The sequence below is a fragment of the Notamacropus eugenii genome, chromosome 5 (assembly GCF_028372415.1).
Source record: "Notamacropus eugenii isolate mMacEug1 chromosome 5, mMacEug1.pri_v2, whole genome shotgun sequence".
In the NCBI taxonomy this organism is placed as follows: domain Eukaryota; kingdom Metazoa; phylum Chordata; class Mammalia; order Diprotodontia; family Macropodidae; genus Notamacropus; species Notamacropus eugenii.
The window spans coordinates 329254312-329279549 of record NC_092876.1 but is presented as its reverse complement, the minus strand read 5'-3'; the positions used below and the strand labels follow the sequence as shown (position 1 = coordinate 329279549).

The 25238-nt window shown below is 37.4% G+C and overlaps 2 protein-coding genes across 2 annotated transcripts in view; both read right to left on the bottom strand.

Moving 5' to 3' along the window:
- Positions 1–12536, bottom strand: part of DZIP1L (DAZ interacting zinc finger protein 1 like) — a 70912-nt gene extending 58376 nt beyond the window's left edge. The window contains exon 1 of the mRNA XM_072613566.1: positions 12404–12536. The gene's annotated coding sequence lies outside the window, so the exon portion shown is untranslated. The remainder of the gene's footprint in view (positions 1–12403) is intronic.
- A 4530-nt stretch (positions 12537–17066) lies between these two features.
- Positions 17067–21658, bottom strand: A4GNT (alpha-1,4-N-acetylglucosaminyltransferase). The gene is given in 3 exon segments (XM_072615744.1): positions 17067–17161; positions 17164–17740; positions 21234–21658. Coding segments are annotated over 3 exon segments (1086 nt in total). The 5' UTR covers positions 21648–21658.
- Between the last annotated feature and the right edge of the window lie 3580 nt (positions 21659–25238).

Here is a 25238-nt window from a genome sequence, read left to right as displayed (position 1 = left end):
AGTGACTTGCCCAGGGTCACACAGCTAGTAAGTGTCTGAGAATGGATTTGCACTCAGATCTGTCTGACTCCAAGCCTGGTGCTCTCTCCCCAGCACTGCCTAGCTGCCCCTTACAATGTGATATTTTCTATTAAATACAATATTTTGCAAATGAAAAAGAGGTGAGAGAATATGGATTGGCATTCCTAGGTTTCCTTCTCTAAATGCACTATAACATGCGTTTTCTCATAGAGAGAATGTTATGTTAGGTCCCCATGCTATACCACAAAAACTTTAGCCCAAAAGTGTACCTGTAATAGCACTCTGTGGTGCTATGATCCTACTAAATTATGGGTTTCTGTTGAGAAATACATTGTAAGTTTCAAACAATCAAATTTCAAAGGGATTTTTAAAATACATCCTGTTTGTAAGTTGAAGATTTACTGTAATAGGTTCATTTCCTCATTGTTTTGATTTAAATTGCAAAGGTGGAGACAAACTGTGTAACCATACTCCACAAAGACTGTAAGGATTCTTAAACTTCACAAAACTATCACAAATTTTACCTGAATATTTCTTCTCTGGATTGAGTTTTCCTGTTTCTCAGTTTGCCTTGTCTTTTGTGAACATAATTTTCATGAGAATAGGACTCATTTCTCATTAATTGATTCTCCTGGGCCTAACATTGGATTCAGAGGAAACAGCCTTCACCTGGAAGGGCTGAGGCCTGGATTTTGATCCCAGTTCTGCTGTGGTGTCCACTCTAAGGTGTACCACCTTACACCACAGTCATGTTACAAAGGATATGAAAAATATACAGTAAATACTTTGAGTTTTCTGAAAGTCTTTATTCTATTAATTACTAATTAATAACAGAAACTAGAGCAATGTAGAAAATTTCTGCTTGAATCTCATTAACATCTTTATGTCAAAAAAAGAAAAAGCTCAAACTATAGAATCTTAAAGTTGCAAGGAACCACTTAGAATAATAATATCTACATCCAGGGGTATGTTGGAGCCAGCTCTAATGGCTGATTGCCAAATTTTCAGTGTGAGTATTCCCTCGTTGGAGGGCAAATGCTACAAATAAGAGCCTGATTTATTGTTTTATTGATAATCCACATTTAAGAAGTGATTGGGAAAAAATGTTAATCATGTAGATAAAACTTTAAAAGGTGATATGGGTACATTTTTTTTTCTGGAGAGCCAGTTATTAAACATTAACCAACACACCCCTGTTAATATCTCACATCCACATAGTTCTGCAAAGCCTTTAACATAGGTTCATCTAGTTCAACCTCTTATCCAGCACAAAACTTCCTTCTATGTGGTCACTGACAGGCAGTCATCTAGTCTCTGCTTGAACTATTGCACTACCTCAAAGGGTAGCCCATTCTATTGCTGGACTATTCTAATTCTTTGGAAGTACTTTCTCTAAATTATGTCAAAATCTGTCTTTATGTAGGATTCACAAAAATCAACAAAACAACTCACTTGAAAACTTATTTTTGTAAGAGAAAGAAGAGAAAGTCAAACTGTAGCTACAGATCATTTTATTAGTTCATCTGTAATTGATCACTTAACCTTTGTCTGCCTCAGTTTCCTTATCTGCAAAATGGGGCAAAAATAGCACCTATCTCCCACAGTGGTTGTGATGAAAAAATGTAAAGCACTTTGCAAAATTTAAAAAACTATATAAATGCTAGCTATTATCATAGCAGTTACTGAGTTGGAAAGAGAGACACAGCAAGCATATTTTTTACCTGTTTGATTATTTTCTGGTTCTATTTTGCCAAAATATATCATATAATATATTGTTTTATGTGTGATCTTATTCCTAACTTGCTATATTTTTATTTGGTGATTTATTTTATTAATATTAATATTTTGGGGTTATTTTTTTTTAGTTTTTATTTGTGATTATCAGTTTCGGTTGGTGGTGTTTTTTTATTTTTTTTAATGAAAAAACAGTTAAACAGTTGTATGACTGAAATCAACTATTGTTTCTTAACATACATAGGAAACAAAACTTACAATATTCCTTCTGTTTCTTTTTCAAATCGTATGAGAGAAGAATTCAAAAAGGCCAGGTCTGTTGCCCCATGTGTTGTGTAAAATGTCAGGATTATTTGAATGCTAATCAGACAAACTTCTGGGAGAAGCAAGCCCTTAGAGACAACCACCATCCTCAGGTTATTAGCTCTAATTGTTAAAGCAACCAAGGAAACAACAACACATCGTTTACAAACAGTGCCTTGTACACATGAAAGGTAACCAGAGTTTAAAAGATGGAAGTGGAGGCAGAAAAGAAAGGGAGAGGGGGGCGACAGAGCAAAATTTACTTAAAATAATAATGAATTTGGGAGACTTTTCAAATTCCTAACCAGTTTTTAAAATATTTAAAGAACTTAATCGTGACATTTAATCTTTCTTCTTTCTCATTAGTATTGTACTCCTGGGGCTTAGGAAATCTCTCAGGACCAGAAATATACTGAGAGAAAGATGTGTAGATTGAGATAGAAAAATTTCTCTTGCTGGTTCCCCAATTCTAACACCTTTTTTAAAGGACAGTATCCATGGAAATTTTTGACCTGGAGTGGGGGGGAAGGAGAAGAGAGAGGGAGGAAGGAAATAATATAACATCCCCAAACTTGGAGAAAACTTGCTTCTACTAACAAAGGTAAATTTTTTAAAGTTTCTTCACCCAATTCAACAATTCAGTTCAACAATTTATCAGACGCCTACTATGTGCAAGGTATTATAGTAGGACCTACTAAGTAGATGTTGAGGACATAATCCATTACAATTACACTGTTTCCCTCCCCCCAAAATGCAAAAAAACCAAACACTTTCAAAGGTGGAAACTTCTTTTTACAACTGAAAGAAATGTCTAATAAACATTTCTATCTGGATGTCCCACTGACATATTTAAAGCCAAACTCATCTTTCCTCTTAAACTAGACCCTCTTCCCAACATCCCTATGTGTGTGGTTGGCATCACCAGCCTGCAGTTCGTTGAGATGTGAAATTTCAGAATCATCTTTGATTCTTTCATGTTTCTTACCTCTCTCCACATCTGATCAGTTACAAAGTCCTGTGTATTTACCTAGACTATATCTAGCATTCATCCCCTTCTTTCTAACTCACAGTGCCACAACTCTAAATTGGAATTCATCACCTTTCATTTAGTTCATTATAATAGCCTCCTGTGCTTCCTTGCTTTCAATCCCTCCCATCTCTAATCCATTCCCCAAAGAGATGCCTAAATAATCTTCCTAAGGAACAGACCTGAATATATCACCTTACCATTCAAAAACCTTTGTAGCTTCTTATAGCATCTAGGATAAAATAAAAACTCTTAGGCCTGACATTTAAGGCCCTCCATAAGCTTTCTGCAACCTTCCTTTCTAACCATATTTTACATAAGCCATATTTCAGGCAGTCTACATTATAGTCTAGACTATTAGTTGCTCCTTAAGCTTGATATAAACATTATCTCATTTGATCCTCACAACAACTTTGTGAGGTAAATGCTATTATTATCCTCATTTTACAGGTGAAGAAACTGAAACTGAAAAAGGTTAAGTGACTTGCCTAGGGTCACACAGCTAAAAGATGTTTGAGGCAGGATTCCAGCTCAGGTTTCCTGACTCCAAGTCCACTGTTCTATCTTCTCTGCTATGCTGGCTCTTTGTATTCATAGAGATCACCCTTCCCCCATACTTAAAGTATGATCCACCCTTATCTCTGTCTTTCATAATGTTCTTCCTTATTCAGGATCATATTTATCCGCATATATGCCTTACACATACATACCACACACACACATCATTGAATGTAAGCTTCTTAAGGGTAGAGAATATTTCATTATTATTCTTATACTCCAGAATCCAGTATTGCTATGTACATACTAGGTACCAGACAAAAGTTTACTGAATTTAATTTGCTGACATCCTAAACAAATGGGGTGGGAAGTGAGATAGAGAGGGTGAACAGCGAGAAATTGTCAACAAAAAGAGAATGGGAATAAGGAACCACAAGGTTAATTCTTACAAGAAACAAACAAACAGGATTGGCAATTGGCAATTGGCAACAATTGATAATAACTGTTAAGTGCTTAGCACAGTGTCTGACACAGTAAACATTACATAAATGTTAGATAGTAGTACTAGTGGTGCTGATAGTGGTGGTGGTGGTGGTGGTGGTGGTGGTAGCATTTTCCATGCAGAACTAAAGCAATGGCCCCCATGGCCCAAATTTCTCATGGCTATATCAGTGTCAAACATCAGCTTTCAGAGATTCTACTTAATGGCATTCCAGCCAGACACCATCTCCATCACCTTAATGAATTGAACTCCTTGAATTCTGTTAGATCAAGGTTTTGGTACAGATTCAGATGTAGCAGCTAAGGAAGCAGGTGAGATCTAATTATGTTGGGCTCACTAAAAAAATCATCAAAAACAGTTCAGTAGGAAATGGGCTTCCAGAAGGGATGAAAGATTGAGAATTGGTCTAGATAAGGTGGTATCTTTGTGTCTACTTTCAGTGGAAAGTCAGCCTGGAGTAGTCACAGAATGCACCCAACACTAGTGGTCTAAAAAGAATCTGAAGTCATTTTCTTCATGCCCTCATCTGAGGTTTTCTTGGCAAAGATATTGGAGTGCTTTGCCATTTCCTTCTCTAACTCATTTTACAGCTGAGGTAATTGAGGGAAACAGGATTAAGGGACTTTCCAAGGGTCCCACAGCTAGTGTATCCAAGACTGGATTCAAACTCAGGTCTTCCTCACTCTAGCCTTGGTGCTCTATTCATTGTGCCACTTACCTCCCTCAGAATAAGTAGCTACAAATGGAGGAGGGACCAGCTGGGCTAGACCTATTTCCATACTGTCTAATTCATAAGGAAAAGAGCATTCAGTATGAAGGTAGATAACAGGAAGGGCATTATAGAAAAACCAATAGAGAGTTTGACAAAATCTAAGGAGGAAAAATGAGCAAACAATATGAAAAGAAAGTCAATAAAATGAAAAAGTACCTCAGAATAAAAGGAATGAAGTTGAAAATTTTCAAGGAAAAGTAAAAGACTATAATAAATTCTATTAGAACCCCAAAATGTTAATGAAACATCTTGTAATAACTTCCAGAATAGTTCAAAAGAGCAGTGGAATAATTAAAAGGAAAAGTAAGGTTGAAAATTAGGGCAGAAAAAGTTGGAAATGTGAGTTCTCAAGAAAGAGGTCAAAAAGACAAAAAAATAGAAAATGAAATACAAACCAAAATATATTCCTAAAGCAATAGATTATCTGCAAAAACAAAAACAGGAGAATTGGAATACAAAAATGCAGAAGATTAATTAAAATCAAAAGATATCACAATTAGAAGGATACATGAGATCTCTACAAACCAATGATATTATTGAACTTGAAGACAGGATGAGAGGAGATAATCTTACAGAAAAAAATGATGAAAAATAAATCCTGAAAAACATACTTCAGGAAATTGTCTAGGAAAATTTCCCTGAAGTATTAGAAAGAACAAATAATAGGTCAAAAGAATGCACAAAATACCAACAGAAATTATTTAACCAAGGTTAAATAATAAAGAAATGTTGTGGTCAAATTCCAAAACTCCAACACACAGAGAATATCAAAGGCAGTCAAGAGAAAGTGTTTTGTTTTGTTTTTTGCATACCAAGGAAAATCAATCAGAGTTGTGCAGAACTCCTCATCATTTGCAAAAATCAAAGGACAAATTACGCTATGATATTCTAAAAAGAAAGAGATTGATTTGCAACCCAAAATAACACATCCAGCAAGGTTTACCTCAATTAAAAATGGAAAAAAAGATAAATTTTCAACAAAGGGGAAGAATTCAAGTCATTCCTTCAAAATAATCCAGAAGTGAGTGGGTAATTTGACATGCAAATTCATCAAACAAAAGAAACATAAGAGAGATAAATAGGTTCAATTAGGAAAAAAATACTAACCAATAAAATAAGTATTTTCATGATATAGGACCAACCAGGGTATAATACAATACCTTCAAGCATTTCCTCTTGCTTCCTTCCCATGTGAGTTTGGCTAGATTTTCCCTAAAAGGTGATTCTTTTTTAAAAAGTCACATATCTAAGACCTAATTATCCAGGAAGTGGTGCGGGACTCAATCTGTGCCTCACTTGATTTAGTATCCAGGTTTCCGGCTATACTGACTTCACTTCCAGGTCCCCTAAGCTCATAAAAAGACCTGCCCACGTGGAGTGAGAACTTTTAAGCCTCCACGGATGCCCCATGACCTTATAAGTCACCATACCCTGCTGACCAGATGCATTTCCATATGGAAAAGGAAGAGGCAGAGTCCATCCAAAATTAAGCACTACTGTAACCTCTTTGAATATCCTTATCCAAGTAGGCACTCTGGACTGCTCCCTGCTTTATGTAGTGTCTCTTTCTGGGCAAGTAGAAAGATATTGGTGGGGGAGAATGGGGGAGGAGGTGAGGATGTAGGCAGAAGAAAGGAAATTCCCTCTACTAACCATTTAAATGACCTTTGTGTACTTCATTTCTTCCTAAAACTGAACTTGAACTAACAAGGTACTTGCTGGTCAAACACCAACTTGAGGCTAGGGCTGTAGGTTGTTTGTTCATTTGCTTTGTTCTTTTTAAAAAAATTTTCACAGTAAGGGACATCAAGAGAACAAAAAGAAAACATCAATGGGCAAAGCAATCTAAGGAACCATTTCTAGTACTAATCTAAGAACTTTCCAGAAACTAAAAGTGAACAACCACAGACTTTGCAAACTATGTTGCTTCTGTAGATCTAAGTGGGTCAAAACTTTCAGGAAGAGAAAAAGTCAAAAAGAACTGATGGAATATAGGTAGGAAAATCAGTAAATAAAAGTTTGGGGAGGAGGAAAGAGAGGAAAAGAGAAACTACAAATGAATGTTATTTAAATTTGAAGAATAGATGGAAAAGAAAAAATAGGAGATGATAAGGATTTTTTAAAGGAAATAATGAGAAAAATAAATATTTTTTGAAGAAGATACCAATGGGACAGTTTATCTTGGCAGATATTTCCCAATTCTGTGGAACACTTCAACTTTTCTCCCATTCAGGTAAAGAGTCCAGAATTATCTCTCTATTCTATGAAGGATCATCATAGCTGATCCTAATCAATTTGCATATTTATATGTTAATATATTAGTTGTAATATATTATTTTTCAGGATGATTGCATATAAATACTATATCTACATTACTAAATCATATATATGTATATGTGTATGTGCGTGTGTGTACACACTATAGTATATGTGTTTGTATAGCACTCCCTCTAGGAACTATTCTCTTCAACTTGAACTTTTTCTAGCAGGTTGGGTTACTCAGATGAGGTTCCTCAGGTTCAAAGGCACCCTTAGTGTCCAGACTCCTGAAACTATAACTCATAAGCCTCTACTCATAAATTTACCTTTAATAATCACCCAGTAGACACAATTAGCTCAAAGAAAAGACATTCTCTAAAATTATGCATGTAGATGTATATGTAAACATATACAGGTACATTTTTATATATGTATATATATACACATTAAGAATAGTAACTATAAAATATTTTTCCCTATTAGTCTAGGGTATATCATCCCATAGATGCAGACAGTGCCCATGGAAAGAATAGGTACAAATACATATGGGGAACACACATGGCCATGAAAACTCATCTCTCCAGTATTGCAGGACTGCATATGTCCTTTCTCTTCTAACGGAGTGCTCAGTCTGCTTCCCACTGGGCCCAGCATTTCTGCCAGGTAGGGTGCTCTGCTGTGCTAACTGGGTCTACTCCACTCCCCAGCTCAACTCTCAGCTGCTGAGATCAGTTGTCTGTTAAAACCACAGTCAGCTCTCTTTCCTGCTGTCAGAGTTCTATGTCCTTGAATCTGTTTCTTGTCTTGAATGCTGAGCCTCTGTGTCTATCTAGAAAATGTGTGTTTTTGTTCCCTTCCTCATACTACTTGACTCTCTGAACTGCTTTCTACTTGACAGTGTCTCTTCCTAGGCAAGAAGCAAGACATGTTGTGGGTGAAGAGGTATGCTGTGAATAGGTAGAGGAGAGAAAAGGAAATTCCCCAATGCCAAGCAGCCATCACCAGAGTAACATTCCACACAGCTGTACCTTGCCACAAACTCCTCCTACTGAGGCTAATAAGTTTGTTGTTGTTCAGTGATTTCAGGTGTGTTCAACTCTTTGTGACCCCATTTGGGGTTTTCTTGGAAAGGTACTGGAATGGTTTGCCATTTCCTTCTCCAGCTCTTTTTACAGGTCTGAGACAAACAGGGCTAAGTGATTTGTCCAGGGCAACATTGCTAGGAAGTCTCTGAGGCCAGATTGGAACTCATAAAGATGAATCTTCCTATCTCCAGACCCTGAACACTATCCTCTGTACCACCTAGCTTCCCCCTAGAAGGCTTAACTTTCTAAAAATCAAAAGAGGGAGCCCAGGAAGCACAGAGCACAGTCTGACATGGCAGGGACAGGACCCTGAACAGACTTCAGGGAGCCACCAGCAGCACCAGTTCCCAGATTGCTCAACCCACAAACAGCTTCAAAGGTCAATGGGAGGGCCCCTTCACCCAGGAGAGGGAAGCTTGGTTTGGACCCTAGCAGCTACAACTTCCATTTTTAAAGCCCTCCACCTAGAGCCCCTGGGGGAATTGAGCAGATGATTTGAATCTCAGCCCTGAGTGGCAGCCCTAAGAGACCTCTGCCTAAAGCCTCTGGGGGAATTGAGTAGCTGATCTGAATCTCAGCCCTACAAAAGTCAAGTAACTGGCTGGGAAAATGCCCCTAAATGGGAAAAAGAATAAGACAACAGAAGGTTACTTTCTTGGTGAGCAGGTTTTTCCTTCCATCCTTTTGGATGAGGAAGAGCAATTAGGTCTTCAGAGGAAGACCTAAAAATCAAGGCTTCTGCAGGCAAAAGCTCCAAAATAAATATGCAATGGTCTCAGGCCATGGAAGAGCTCAAAAAGGATTTTGAAAATCAAGTAAGAAAGGTAGAGGAAAAAATTGGGAAGAGAAATGAGAGCAACACAAGAAAATCATGAAAGCAAGTCAACAGCTTGCTAAAGGAGACCTAAAAAAGTGCTGAAGAAATTAACACCTTAAAAAATAGACTAACTCAAATGGCAAAAGAGTCCCAAAAAAGTCAATGAGGAGAAGAATGCTTTAAAGAGCAGAATTAACCAAATGGAAAAGGAGGTTCAAAAGCTCACTGAAGAAAATGGTTCTTTAAAAATTAGAATGGAACAGATGGAGGCTAATGACTTTATGAGAAACTAAGAAATTACAAAACAAAACCAAAAGAATGAAAAAATAGAAAATAATGTGAAATATCTCACTGAAAAAACAACTGACCTGGAAAATAGATCCAGGAGAGACAATTTAAAAATTATGGGACTACCTAAAAACCATGATCAAACCCTGACATCATCTTTCATGAAACTATCAAGGAAAACTGCCCTTATAATCTAGAACCAGAAGGTAAAATAAATATCAAAAGAATCCACTGATTACTTCCTGAAAGAGATAAAAACCAAAAGAAGTATGGGCAATTTTCATCCATTTGATGATCAGTTGTCCTAATTCTATCAGAGAAACCTTTCCCTATTTAATAAAGGGACAACAGGGCATAAAGATGTCTTTGAACTTTGCTTGCATGTTTACATATTAACTGTCCTTTAATTTCTACAGTGCTATCAACTAGAGGGAAAGACCCAAATCCTTTCTACCACTACACGTACGAACATAGACAAATGACTGTATTGTAGTTTCAAACTCTTCTGACCCTCTAAATATCTTCCTTTTACTTGTTTACTAAATATGGGATGCTGAGAGAACTTTAGAAAGAATCCCTTTCCCCAAAACCCTTTCTGACCCAGGCCCACAAAAATAGAATTCTGATCCTGATCTTAATCAGCAATGCTCTCATTCATCCTGTTCCTTCTCAATTAATTTGTCTTACAGAAAGAATGCATCCAGTGGATCCTGTAATCTGAAATTATCTTTCAAGTGCTTTCTAGGTTTTTAGTAGATAATCTGAAAGTAAGTAGAAAACTGAACATTTTTTTTTAGTTATAGGGCAGAGCTGTGATTTCATTGACCTGTACGTTCCCTTGTGAAGAAACTCCCTCCAACAAAGCAGATCAGCAACTATTCTGCAACTTTAAAAGTTGGTATTGAGTGACTGGGGAAACTAGGTAGTATAGTAGGTAGAGTGCTAGGCCTGGAGTCAAGAAGGCTCAGCTTCCTGAGTTCAAATCCAGACACTTACTAGCTATACGATCTTGGGCAAGTCACTTAATCCTATTTGCCTCAGTTTCCTCATCTATAAAAGGAGATGGAGAAGGAAATGACAAATCACTCCAATAGCTTTGCCAGGAACACCCCAAATGGGATCAAAGAGGCAGACATGACTGGAAACTGAGTCAACAACAAATTGAGTTACTTCTCCAGGGTCATACAGACAGTAAATATAATAGGTGGGACGTTTTGCACAAGGCTCTGTGCTAGACGCTGAATTTACAAAAATTGATGCAACACAGGCCCTGCTCCTAAAGAGCTTACAACATTGTGGGTGACTAGATAAATGACCAAATAAATATGAGCAACAATTTTCAAAGAAAGAAATCCAATCTATAAACAACTACAAGGAAAAAAATGCTCTAAATTCCTAATAGTTATACAAATTAAAGCAATTCTAAGGTTCTATCAAATACCCCTCATATTTGGTGAAAACGACAAAAGAGTAAAACGACAAATGTTGAAGGGATTGTGGGAAAATAGTCATACCACAGTACTCCATAAACTATGAAATGATCCATCCATTCTGGAAGGCAATTGAAAACTATAGCCCTCCTCCCCCCCAAAAAAACCACTAAACTGCATAGCCTTTGATCCTAGGCCAAAGAAATTTTTTTAAAGTAGAGGGGAGGGGAATGATCCAAAGGTACAAAAATATTTATAGCAGCTCTTTTTTTTTTAGAGGCAAAAAACCCCTGGAAACTAAGGGAGTATGTACTAAGGGAAACAGCCAAACAAATGATGCTAAATGAATTAAATGGAACATTATTTTACTGTAATAAATGATGAAATGGGCAATTCAGAAGAAATTAAGATTCCTTCTATGAGCCGATGAGAATGAAGTAAATAAAATTAGGAGAATAATTTATACAACAACAACATTAAAAAGGAAAACAGCTTTGAAAAAATAGAACTCTGATGGCAATGACAAACCATGATTCCAGAGGACCCCAAAATGAAGCTCACTACCCATCTCCTGCCAGATAGGTGATGGACTCAAAATGCAGAATGAGACACACATGGACATGTGGGAATTTGTTTTGTTTGACTATGTATATTTGTTATGATGTTGAAGGAAGTGGGAGGGAGAGCAAATATATACCTGTTAATTAGGGGGAAAATTAATCAAAAACTATAAGTTAAAATTTGCTAACAAATACAGAAAAATGTAGAAAGCACAAAGGAGAGAGGTCTAGGAAAAGTGCTGTAATTAATTTAAAGAGGAAGAAATTTCATTTTCATCTGAAGTAGACATAAAAACAGTCCTAAAATCAAGAACCAAAACGTAATAATGAAAAATCATCTTTGCTTTTGAAAAATGCAGTCGTCCTCAAATGCTATCTTTCCTAGAGAAGGCCAAGCAGGAGACAAACACAAAGAATGGTTGAACCCCTGTGACCCTAGTAAAGACACTTGAATTGCTTTATGAGTTGCCCAGAGAGAAAGAAAAGGCAAGAAAAACTGAAAAAGGGAAAAAATGCCTGAACTTTAGGAGACATAGCATCTACAAGCAGAGTCTGGGCAGTGAAATATGAGACAAATGGGGCCTGTGCTGGCTTAACTCTGCAGGGAATTGCATGGCCGCTAATATTTAACCAGATGAAGTCAATGTGAAACAATCCTGCTCTAACTTTGGGATATTAACAAATCCCTCCCTTCTCCCCTCTCCTAAGCAAAATTCTTGAGGTCGTTTGTCCATTCCCCAGCAGAACTTTTGGGAGTTTTAGAGTCCTCTAAAACATGAATAGTATGGGCCACTTAGGGCCAGTGTGCCTCCCATCTCTGATCCCTCTCCTCAGTATAAGAAAGTGGAAAAAAAACAGGAGGACCAGAATGACGTACAGAGTGTCTCTTGCTCAATCTCCAGGCTTTCGTTTTCAACTTCTTATACATTTGGACTAAATCCCTTCTAGTTATGGAAAATCACCCACCCCCATCCTCAAGTCCATTCCATTCCCCTGGAAAATTTAGAGTTCCCTTTGCACTCCGAAGTAGCCATCCAAACAAAATGAGAGGCTCCCGGGCTCTCCCTTGGAGATGGAATTCAGAACATGGAAAACGTTGTTCCCTACCTTCAGTTCTCTCCCATGGAAAACAAAACAGTTACAGAACTTCCTTTGGAGTTGTGGTAAAAGGCACCCTGGGAGAAAGGCAATTCACTCATACAAGGCTTGCCTCCGGGGTGGTTAGACTCATGCTGAAGAGACCAACCCCATCCTCCCTCCCACCAAGAGTGGGAGGGAACTGACCAAGACCCAGCATCAAGACAAGCTATTTTTAAGTTTGTTTCCATTTGAAAAAAAAAAAAATCTGTAATTCTCCCAGTTAAGAAAAAATGCCAAGAATTCTTCATTAATGGAATTCAAATGTATCCTTTTACTCTGAAACATAACTTAGGGGTAATGATTATCAATAAGGAGGGAGTACACTGAGATGTGCCTCCCAGAGTAGCTAAAATTTTGCTGCAATTCACTCCTTTCAACTAAAACAGAAGTTTTTTCTTTCCCGGGAATTTCTTTTCCTATTGAGGGTCATTGAATCACAGGGAAAAAAAAGTACCACAGACAAGGAAAAAATCAATGTGGTGTAATTTAAAAAGTATAAATAATTGCAACTATGTCCTTTTTCATCCATGTATCCCCTCACTTATTATGGTACCCTTTAAATAGTTGGTGTTTAATAATTGTTTATTGAATTTTAAAGAATATTTAACTCTTCTTAGCTAAGAACAGGAAACAAAATTTTATTCAATGAATGCACCAAAAAAAAAAAAAATCACCTATACTATTGTAGTTGGGTGGACGAGGGGGGCAGGAAATCTAGGGTAAAAAGAATAAGACAGGGGAGGAGAGGCTTTACACACAAGGAAAAGCAGAAGAAAGGAGACAACAAGGCCAAGAGAGGCAGAGAAACTCTGGCAAGAAAAGGAAGCAGAAGCAGGGGCTAGTGGGAAGGGGGAAGGAAAAACTAAGGGAGAGAGAAACAGAACTCTCTCCATCACCCACTCAGCTCTACAGTCCCATAATTCCACCTTTCCCAGGGATACCACTGGTGCTGATGGGGTGCTTGGGTGCCTGCACTTGGACCCCAATTTTAAAATCACATCTCTCTACAAATCACATTTCTCCCTAGCCTCAAAACACTGTCTCAGGCAGTTTCTCCCCAGTCCAAGGACAGCCTGCCCCAGCAACAACTTTTATCTCTCTTCCTGATACAGTAGTCAGCTGCACCTGTATAATTTATTAGTCTGAACCAGCTGTGTACTGACTGAACTGGCTGTGTACTGGGTCATAACAGCATTTACTACTCACTGACCAATCATACGTATTCTAGACTTAGACGTACGTATACTCCCTTACATTTATCTTGTCTAGCAAGACATTGATGAGAGCAACCTGGTATTCCCTAGTCAGTACTGACCCTTAGTTCACTTAGTGACTTGCTGGCCTAAAATCACACCTCCATGTAGCCCCAACTTGGGCTATTTCCCTATGAACTCCAGGTAAAATACCTGCAATAGATACTAAAAGTACATGTTCCTTGAAGCATTTGGCACATGTTTTACTATAGAATAATCTATATAAAGTTTACCTGTACCCCATTTAAATTGCAGGTTCCCTCAGAACTCTTGCTTGCTGAAAAGTGTAATTAATCTTTACCACCTTGATCACAACAATGCTTGAGTCTGTGAATTCTTTTCCAGATGGCCCATGCAGGGAACTCCAATCTTGGGGCTCCTATACCTCTATCTCTCCAAACCTCATGAGTCTTATCAGTATAAGAACTATGTTGCATTATCTTCACTCCTTTGCCCTCTTCATCAAGGAAAGGTTATGGGGAGGCTAAATGAATGGAACTATTTCTTTCCTAAATCCCATGGGTTCAGAGCAGCCTATATACTCTCTAAGGGCTGCCTGGGTTTAGGAGGACTTCCTAAAGTCCCATGGCCCATAACCATGTCGTAAATGATTTATGATGTATTTGTAATGCCTCCTATAGATGGGATAAGAATGTCTTGGATCTGCATGCACATCTGAGATTTGAAATTCTGTTCATCTCCTAAGTCAAGAAAATATTGCCTGGTTTGGGATTGGGGGTGGTGGTAGGAGTTGGGGATGAGGGGATAGGAGAAGAGATACAGAAAAATCCAGGGAAAAGGAGACACAAGAGGAAGAAGGAAGCAGGGCTTCCTCTGATATATGTATGGAACAAAGGAAATGGGTGACAAGATAAGGCTTCCCAAACCCACACCTTTGGGGACACTAGAGAGATTAAAATTAGAGAGGGACACAGCAAGGTATGAGACTGAATTTTTATCATAGGCATTTGCTTAGTTGGGTGGAGTGCTGGAGGAAAAAAAAAAAGACAGGAATTGGTGATCCTTATTCCCTGCCACTGCTTTACTTCAGCTGAATATAATTGGTGCCCTTTTCAAAGCACGTCTTTTTTTTTCTCTTGCAGACTACATATGACTGCCTCTGTGCCAAAAGTAAAATGTTGCACACAATATAGAAGCATGCCTTTTCTGTTCCCATGGAGTTACTTGTATTATGCCAAGGTCACATGACTAAGACTCAATGAAATATAGCTTAAGAGGTGAGATTTTGCCCATGAGATGGAGGTTCAGAGATAACCTGATTGGACAAAGCCGTACTGCTCAGATCCACTAGAATGACGTCTCCAGATTCATCTCATTCCACACTCTTTCACGCAGTCTGTGTTCTAACTAAACTGTGTTATTTGCTGCATCCTGAACTCCATAATCCATTGTATCTTTATAATGCACTCCCTCTTCACCTCTTAGAACCTTTAGATGCTTTCTGGGCTCAGTTTTGGTGCCATATCTTATAGGAAGTTTCTAATCTACTGAGTTTTCAATCCTTTTTCCTCTTTCAAATTTTCTTGTACTTACTTATATATGCAAATGTATTATGTGTAAATGTAGCTAGGGCCAAGCAAGGCCCAAGTAGTAAGAATAATGAATCTTTTGAAATAGTTGCATGTATTCAGATTGACACAGCACATTTCCACTGGGCAGAAACCAATTACCATATTTGCAATGTGGTATAATATATTTACATATTTACCATAATTACAACTTCAAGTAGTACAAATGAGAAAAAATGTGACTATATCAGGGGATTCGTTATTCATACTATTAGAGTTCAGCTACATGTCAACATAATTTATTGATACTCCCTAGTCCTTCCTAGCACCTTCCCTTTTCTAGAATCATTGATAATTGAAAGTTTTCATGCTAGAAATTTCCATCTTCCATGATACCTCCCTGCCTGTGCCATCAGGGAACACAAGAAAAGGTCAGTTTACTTATGGGTAGGGACTGCTTTTAATTTTGCTTTTGCATACCTATCATAAAACACAATACTTTGAACGTAACAGGTTGTGGCAGTACAAAAAGATTCTGGTTTTCAGAGCCTGGCTTTTCTTGAAACAAGGTGTTCTTACTCTGGACACAACCCCATTTCCTGCCTGTATTTCCCGCCCTCCCCCTTTTCTGAAATCATCTATGCCTGGAAACTTCTACATATTCCAGGATGCAATATGATCAAAATATTACTGGGTTCTTCTATATAATGAAATAAAATCATAACACAATTTATAAAGAAAATCAAGTGTGCAGTTGTGAAGAATAGAAAGATTATTGACAAAGCAGAACAAATGATTAAAAAGCAAAAGACAGAGATTTGAACATCTTAGAATTTTTAAAATATTTTGTTCAGAAGAAAATGGCCAAAATGAACATACTACAAAAAACTTTGTTGCTGAAACATTTGATGGAAGTCTGACATCCAGAATCTATAAGCAAATGATACAAATTTATAAGAGTAACGCCCCTTTCCTAATGAATTCAAAGGATATGAAAAGACAATTTTTGAAAAGAAGAAATATAAATTGTAAATATTCCCTTGAAACATTGTTCATTCTCTCTAATAATCAGAGAACTGCAAATTAAAACAACTTTGAGGTAACAACTTACACCATCAAATTGGCCAAAATAATTTTTAAGTTATTTAAATCTAATATTAATAGGACTGAAGGAACATAAATACTTTCTCTTTTTGGGGAGGATGGAATTATAAATTTAGGCAATGCTTTTATAGAAAAATTTCAGCAGCATGCATGTTACAATATTGATTATACCTTCTGGCCCAGTGATACCACTTATGCGAACTACAGACTTAAGGACATTATTTTTTTAAAAATACCTATCTCTACAGCAATACTCATAAGAAGCCTTAGACACCATCTCATCTAATATTCTCATTTTACAGATGAGAAACTTAAGGCTTAGAAAGGTCATGACTTGCTCAGGTTCACATAGGTAGAAATCAGCTAAGTGTTTCAAGTCCAGGTCCTCCAACTCAAAATTCAACATTCTTTCTACTTCATCCCACTGTTTATGTTTACTGATTGGGGAACAACAAAATGGAATGCTATTGCTCCATTAAAAAGGAATATAAAGCAACATGGAAAGAAATATACAAAAGGAGGCTGAGTGAAGAAAACATTTAAAACACACAAAAATATAGTAATGATAAACTTCCCAATAATTGAAAGCATCCCAAATTAAAATGTGCTGCCCCTCTTCATTGGAGCTCTCCAAGCAAAAATTGGATGACCACTGAAATAGCATGGGAATTGCACCACGAGTGACTGATTCTCTTCCAGTCTGGGCAAGATAATAAAAATAAGTATTTTCAAGAAAGGCAGTATCTAATATAATGTGCTTGTTAAACCACAAGAATTGAAACTCCCTCTCTTTATTGTTATGTAGTGTGGAGGGGTGTCTTTTGGCTCTCCTTAATCTCTTTCACTTTGCCTAGAACGAGATTCTTATAAGTTATGGGGCAGTACTTTCGATAAAGATTTTCTGCCAATGTGTTGCTCCCTCTAATCACAGCCTTCCTCTCCTTGTTCATGTAGTTCCATAAATGCAAGGCATAGGAATTGTTGAAACTTGGTTCTACATCCCAGACCAGATAGTAACGTTTCCATGCTGGATATGAGATGGGGTAAAACCGCTGGGGATGTAAGAAGGATAAGTGTGGACACCTGAGATCTTTTACCTCCTGAAAATCTGTGAGATTACATGACAGCTTTAGCATTCTTGTCATTAGATCAGGGCCTTGCTTGCCCCAAATGTCCCCATTATAGTGCTCAATAAAATTTTCCATACAGTCCCAAATAAAAGGGTGATGATGATGGAACCCAAAAACCCCATTGCTAGAGAATTTAGAAGCCTGTGCTGCCAGAAAATTATCTTCTGGAATGGGTCTGATGGAAATCATGTCAGTGTCCATGTAGATCCCACCATATTTCCAGATGAAAGCAAGCCTACAAGCATCCGAGATGATGTGGATCCAGTTCTTTTCTGCACTGGAATTGACCTGCAGGAATAGATAGAAATGAGTCTTCTGAAAAAAATAAATAAAGCTAAAATTTTTAGTCAATACAAATTACTGGGCTCAGAGTACCATTATTACGATAGCAACTACCAAAGAACCAAAGAATAAAAAGAAAATAATTTTATATTTGGAAAGATCATCTCATCCAAATCTTTCATTAAAGGAACTACACCTATGTAATTTGTTCAAGAAGAGACAGCCTACAGTTGTTTGTCCTTCATTCTCAAAGAGGACCAATGACATCACAAGCTTGATGCCTTGACTTGTACATGAATTGGATTTAAGTAAGGCAGAACTGTGCAAAGCCATCAACCTTACTGTCTCCTCCAGAGTCCTCGGAGTCCAGTGGCAAGACAAAGGTCAAGATACCTGATGATGGTCCAGGATGCAGAGGGTGACATTGACCTTTCTAAATTAAGGTCCTTCCCAGGCAAAGCCATTGGACCCAGGAGTCACCCACCAGCAGTTGGCAGAACCCAAGACAATGGTCTTTGGGAGATCTGTGCTTGTGAACTAGGAAGGGATGCAATGAAATTGGAGGAAATATGAGCCTTTTGTACTCTCAGATGTCATCTCTATCAAAACACTTATTTGAAATGACATTTGGTAACCTGTACTTCTCTTAGTTGTTTTGCCAGGTTGTATCTCTAAAAGTCATCAGATTTCATACAACCCAGCACTCTGAGGTTATCATCATATTACAGATAAATAGCCAGCATTTTTGTTGCCCTTACAGACCTTCCTTAAGGGGACAATGTAAGTTCTTTTAATCTGTTTTCTCATGTGTAAAAATGATATAAAAACCTGTAATACCTACTTCAACGGTTGTCGTGAATCTTAATTAAGATCTATTTTAAGCACTTCACACATTTCAGAACTGCATATAAATGTTGTTATTATAATTTTCACACCACTCATTTTTTTATTCATGGTAGTTTTAGTACAAGGGGCAGCTAGGTGGTGCAGTGGCTAAAGTCCTGGACTCGGACACTTGAGTTTAAATTCTATCTTAGACACTAACTTGCTGTTTGACACTGGGCAAATCACTTAACCTCACTCAGTCTCATCTTTCCCATCTGTAAAATGGGGACAATTATAACACCTACTTCTCAGGGTGTCTGTGAGGACCAAAGTAAAGAGCATATGTAAAGCATTCTGCAAAACTTAAAATGCTCTAAAAATTATCGTTCGTCACAGTATTACTAAGTCCTGGAACCCAAGAAAATGGTATACTTGAAATTCAGTATCACAATTTATAGTTATGTCCTACTAGAATCTGTGTGGACAATATTGTTTGGCAGATGAGTTATCTAATTGAAAATCTGCTTATGTATCATGCACTGCTGGTAGCAAAGAGAGATTCAAATTCCTAAATTCCCTTATCATCAAGAATTTATTAGTCATTTCTTAATCTGACCTGATACTGTGTAGCAGTAACCTTTGACACTTCCTAAATTTGTCTCATTTAAATTATTTCTAAAATACAAATATATCATCCTCAAGAAGGAAAAAAATAAACAACGACGACCAAGAAAGAGAGGTTAGAATTACTAGACATTTCTTTGGCCTGAGAGAAATATAGAAACTCTTCCCAGATTTTAGCAGCCATAAAAAAAGTCCAGGATTTTTTTTAAAATGAGACTAAAAAAAAACTAAAAAAAAGAACGGTTTTAGAAATATCTTTTGTAGCAAATGATAAGATATTTGTCCCCTTTCCTTGCCTTTCCCATTTGAGCAACTGAGAAAACTAAACCCTGCCTGACACATAGAATATACACAGTGATGGATAGGGGTAGTAATAGAGAGGAATTGAAGGGAGAGAGCAGAGTCTTCTCCTCTCATCTTACACCAGATCAATGACATAGAAAGATTGAAGGAGTCTAAAAATGTTTGCCAGTCAGGGACTGAAAAATAAAGAGAAAGGGTGATTACACTGCAGAGCCATCAGGAGTGGCAGAAAGGAGAAGGAAAGGAAAATTGAAAGAGTGGGGGTAACGGAAAGAGAGAGAGAGACAGAGACAGAGAGACAGAGAGAGAGGGAGGGAGGGAGGGAAAGGAAAGGGGACAAAAACAGAAACAAAGAGAAGGAAGAGGGAGAAGAAAGAAAAGGAAGGGAGAGGGAGAGGAGAAGAGGAGTGAGGGAAAGATATAAAGAGAAAGTGAGGAAAAGGTGGAGAAAATAGAGAAGGAGAAAGAGAAAAGAGAGAAAGGGAGGGAGATGGAAAGGAAGAGAGGAGGAAAGGGAGAGAGACAGAGAGAGGTGGGGGGAGGGATTTCCCTCCCCTTATCCCTCCCTTTTCCCTGTCTTCAAGCACTAGGAAATAGAGAGCAACAGTCCTATACAGGACTTATGAGGAAGAGATAGTCACAGGGAACTTCAAAGGCACAACCTCAAGCAACTCTGGGAGATGTATAAGCATAATGAGAGACTGGTCCATAAGGGCTCTGTTGTGGAAGCACTCATTTCCAATGAACCTGCTTCTGGAAGTGACTAATGATATGGAATGGAGGGGCCTTATATTTTGAAGTATATGTAGGTATTTTGACTGTTTCTAGTCCATTAACCTCATGATGAAGAAATGATTGGCTGCTCAGTCACAACTGAGTGTGCGTTCAAAAGGCACTAAACAGCTAGGGCAAGCATCTCTCTCTCTCCCTGGTGATGTGGCAAGGACAGTTATGAGTCTACAGGTAGAAAGAGAGGCAACAGCAATCATGGGAATGGTTTTCTGTTGCCAGCTGCTTATCTCCCCAACCAGGACCCACACACGGCTATGAGTGAACACGGCACCCTGTTTCTTTGTCTCTCTGTGCTTATTCTTTCCTACCGTCAGGTGAAGTCATGTCGGAGATAGGTCAGATTGGGTCATAACTCTGTGACATCTCAAAAGGTATGGCAATGGGAGTCCTGACCACCAATGAAGCCCCAAGGAACCATTTGTAGCATCAAGTCAAGCAGTGAATCAAAACAACAACTGAGACACTGTTTTCTGGAGCAACTTTGTTTATATGCATTTACCAGTAAACTTGGCTAGGTGAATGCTTTATTGTAAGTGCTTTAAATTTGAGCCCATTCCCAGGGATTAACCTGGCAGAGGTGAGATGTGACTTTGGTTCGAAGGGATGTGTTTGTACTTCTGTTCTGGCCATATCTTCTTCAATAATTATCCCTGTTTGAAAAACTTATTGATATTAATTTGTTAAATGATCCTGGGGTACTAATCACTGGTTCAAGCAATCATATGAGTTGGGTACTAATAGTAACTAAGGATTGATACTGAGAAGGACACCCCAGAATGAAGATTCAAGATGATAACATTAGAAAGATACACTCAACCCCTCAAATGCACCCCTATAAACCAAAGATGTAGCCTTGCTCCAGGATCAGAGAAAAATTTCCTCCAAATTTCTCTTGGTCCAATGAAAGTCTTGACACAAAGCATTTTATTTTCTTTTTTACTCTTTGAACACTTACTTGAGTATACCATGAGAAGAGAGGTGTCTCCTGTAGCAAATTTTCCATATTAAGAGGGAAAAGGAAGACATTCTCAATTGCTGACAAGAGGGAAAAGCCTTGGTAGGTAGCATTGGAGGGCAAATGAGTTGAATTGTTATCCAGCCCTTTCATTAAAAAAATAATAGATCTTTCAGGATATATTCTAGCTGCAGACTCAACAGCACATGAAACTAAGGGAGAAGGTTCCAGCTGATCAGTGGTCTCCAGGAATACAATAGTTTTGCTATGTTTCAAAATGTTCTCAGGTCTCATCATGGCTTTGTATGGAGGCATGCAGGAATAGAAACATCTGGGTTTCAGGGTCATTTCATACAGCAATCCACAAGCAAACAGCAAAAAGACTGAAAGGGAGATCCGGAACTCCTTCAGCATTGTTTTTTTCTTCATGGACCTTTTTCTTTAAAATGAGGAAACAAATTGAAAACTATTTTAGGTACTGACCTAGAAACCATAAACATCCAAAATCATCTGAGAGGCAGCATAGAGTAAGGGATCGCGTGTAAGACTTTAAATCAGAAAGACTAAGGCTCAAATCCTGCCATACAAGGTCTGTGTGCAACACAGGAAGGAGAGGGAAAGGAAAATGGAAAGGGTAGGAGGAAAGGGGGTGAGGAAGGAGAGAGAGAGAGAGAATGGACAGAAAAGAGAGAAGAGGAGAAAAGAAGGGAGGAGAGAGAGGAGAGGGGAGAGTAAAGACCGTGCGGAAATCATTTAACTTCACTAATCCTTGGTTTACCCATCTATAAAATGAAGGGGTTCAACTAGACAATTTCTAAAGTACCTTCTAGCTATAAATCTATAAATCTAAATTCCTATGCTCTGATAATCTCCCAAGGAAGAACATTACGTATTTGTGAATCCACAAAGTTTCTAACTTATTCAATGAAATAAATTCACACACTAGATTCCTTTGGCCCAGGAATGACCTACAAATGTTGAATAATCGCTAATTGTAAGCATGAGTTCTTTAAGAAGAGGTCTTATTTATGGGGGAAAAGTAAATGAATTGTTTCTTCCTACTTTTTTCTTTTCAACTAGTTGTGTAGTAAACATGGAGTCAGGAACACCTGAATTCAAATCTAGCCTCAAGCTCTGTGAACCTGGGCAAGTCACTTAGCTTCTATTTGCCTCAGTCTCCTCAACTGTAAAATAAGGAGAATAATAGCACCTACTTCCCTGGGTTGCTGTGATATCAAATGAGATAATATTTATAAAAGCACTCAGCATAGTGTCTGACACATAGGAGGCATTACATAAATGCTTATTCCTTCCCCCTTTCCCTTCCAGTTTCCTTCTCCCTTGTAACTGTTGTACTATACCCCAAGGAAGTTACTGACCACAAAATAACATTATTTGTGAAGAGAAAATGCTAGAGGCAAAAGTATTGTGCAATGGGTGAGTAAATTAGGGCATGTCAATGTCATATAATATTACTATACTTAAGGAGTTATAAGCATGAAGAATTCAGAGAAACATTGGAAGACTCTTATGAGGAGATAGACACAACATGAAGAAAGTAGAGCCAAAAGAATATCATCTTCTTGAGGACAGGAACAATTTCATTTTTGCTTTTCTCTCTCAGTGCCTACCACTATACCTTGTACATAGTTCGTAACTTTCATCCAGTTGAGGATAATACACAGAATGATGCTAGCTATATAAATAATGTCATCACTGAGAGACAACAAAATTCCAGTCAACTACAGTAATACTCTACTGTCCACATTAAAGGACATATCTCTCCTTTCTTTTAACAATCAACAAATTATCTGTTTTTAGGGAATATTTTGGGGAAAGGGAGGAATGGTAAAGGCTGAAGAATTTGGTGTTTGGGTAGAGGTTTGGAAGCGTCTATAGTATCAAAGTAAATTGTATCAACCATTTTTAAAGTTTATGTAGCTCAAGGAATGACAAATATGAAGAATTCAGAGAAGCATGGGAAAAATTACATGAAACAAAGCAGGGTAAAGAAAGGAGAATGAAAAGAACAATGTTAAGCTGACTGCAACAATGCAGATAAAGTCAACACCAAAAAGAAAAAAAACTAAGATAAAAGACAATGGACAGTGTTGGTGCCAAATGATTAAATTGAAAGGACATATTCTTCCTTTCCCATAACAGCTGGTAAACTACAAAACTGAAAAGTGACTTAAACTATCAATTATAGTTATGTGTGCATTTGTATATCTATGTATGTGAATTATATATATGATGTATGTCTATATGATGTCTATATGATGTATGCATATATATAGTATATGCATATGTGTATATGTGTGTGATGTACACACATAGATATGTATATGTGTGTGTGTGCATACACACCTTCCTCTTAGGGAATGATAGGTACAGAACACTTCCTGCATATTAAGACTCAGTTGGTATGTTTGTTTAGTTTTGCTAAACTTCTCTACTATTCTTACAAAAGATGTCTCTCTGAGTTATATAGACAGAGAAAAACAGAAAGAGAAGGGGTGAAATATTTTTTTCATTTTTTAAAAACTATTTGAAAGATTGTCCCAAATCAATAAAAAATCAGAAATACAAATCAAAAACAATTCTGAGGTTTCACTTCACCCCCAATCATTTGGCAAAACAATAACAGAGTACAGGAATAGCCAATGTCAGAATAACTACAAGAATCCCAGCACACTAATACACTATTGGATGGAGCTGTGGATGTCAGTGCATCCTGCAAAAGCAACGTTGAAGTGTGCTTTTAAAGAAGAAAAGTACTTACAATATCACTTTCACCCAAAGATCCTTCTTTTACAAATACAATCCAAGGAGGTCAAAGACAGAAAGAAGATTCTATGGCCTAACCAAAATAGATAGAGAACATTTTTGGAATATCAAAGAATTGGAAAGAAATTTCATTGTTAGTAATTGGGAAATTACTAAATAAGTTGTGGTAAGTGAATATAATGGAATGTTACTATGCCATATATGATCACTATGAAGAATTCAGAGAAGTATGAGAAAACTTAAATGAATTAATACAAAATGGAGTAAGCAAAACCAAGCATACAAACATACACATATATACACCTATATATTGATTACAAATGTGTATATATAAACAGACCCAAGTATCTATATACACACACACACATATATGAATGATTACAAATATGTAAGTAGAAAGAGAAGAGGAGATAAAGGAATGGAAGGGAAGGGAAAGGAAGAAAAAGAAATAAAATACAGTGTAATTAGAATTATTTAGCTTGGTCCTGAAAAAGAGATGAAAAAAGACAACCCTCTGTTCTTTGCAGAGGTGGGAAAATTAATGGATATGTTATCAAAGTTGGTTAACATGTTGCTAAATTTTGCTAAACTGCCTTCCCCCCTCCTCCTTTTTATTCTTTGTTTTAAAAGATGGCTCACTAGATATAGACAGAGGTAGAGATACTTTCAAAAATAAAAGTTACATAAAAAAGGTTTTTTTTTAATTTTAAAAGAAATAAAATGAAGACTATTTTTCACAAAGCACATTGAGAAGTTCCCACAATTCCTTTTTAGAGTTGAGCTATGGAATCATGTCTTAACAAACAGATAGAGAAAATGACCCAAAGTTATTCTATCCCTGATCATGATCATAATCAGCCCCTGATTAACTAGAAAACTGACATAGTCCCCAAGCTTAAAGTGCCTAAAACATAGTCTTTCCAGATCCAGCTGCAAAGGTCTAGTACCATTTCCTAAAAGAAGAACTAATAGGCAGTTGGGTGGCACAATGAATAGAGAGTACCAGCCCTGGAGTCAGGCGAATCTGAGTTCAAATGTGATCTCAGATACATTTTAACTATGTGATCCTGAGCAAGTCACTTAATCTCAATTGCCTTAAAAAAAAAAAAAAACCTAAAGGAAGGAATAACCTTGTCTTCAGACAGAGCTAAATAGCAATGAACTTGAGCTTCTTCTCCATGCCTCACACACCAGTAGAGCCTCACCGTAGGGCTACAA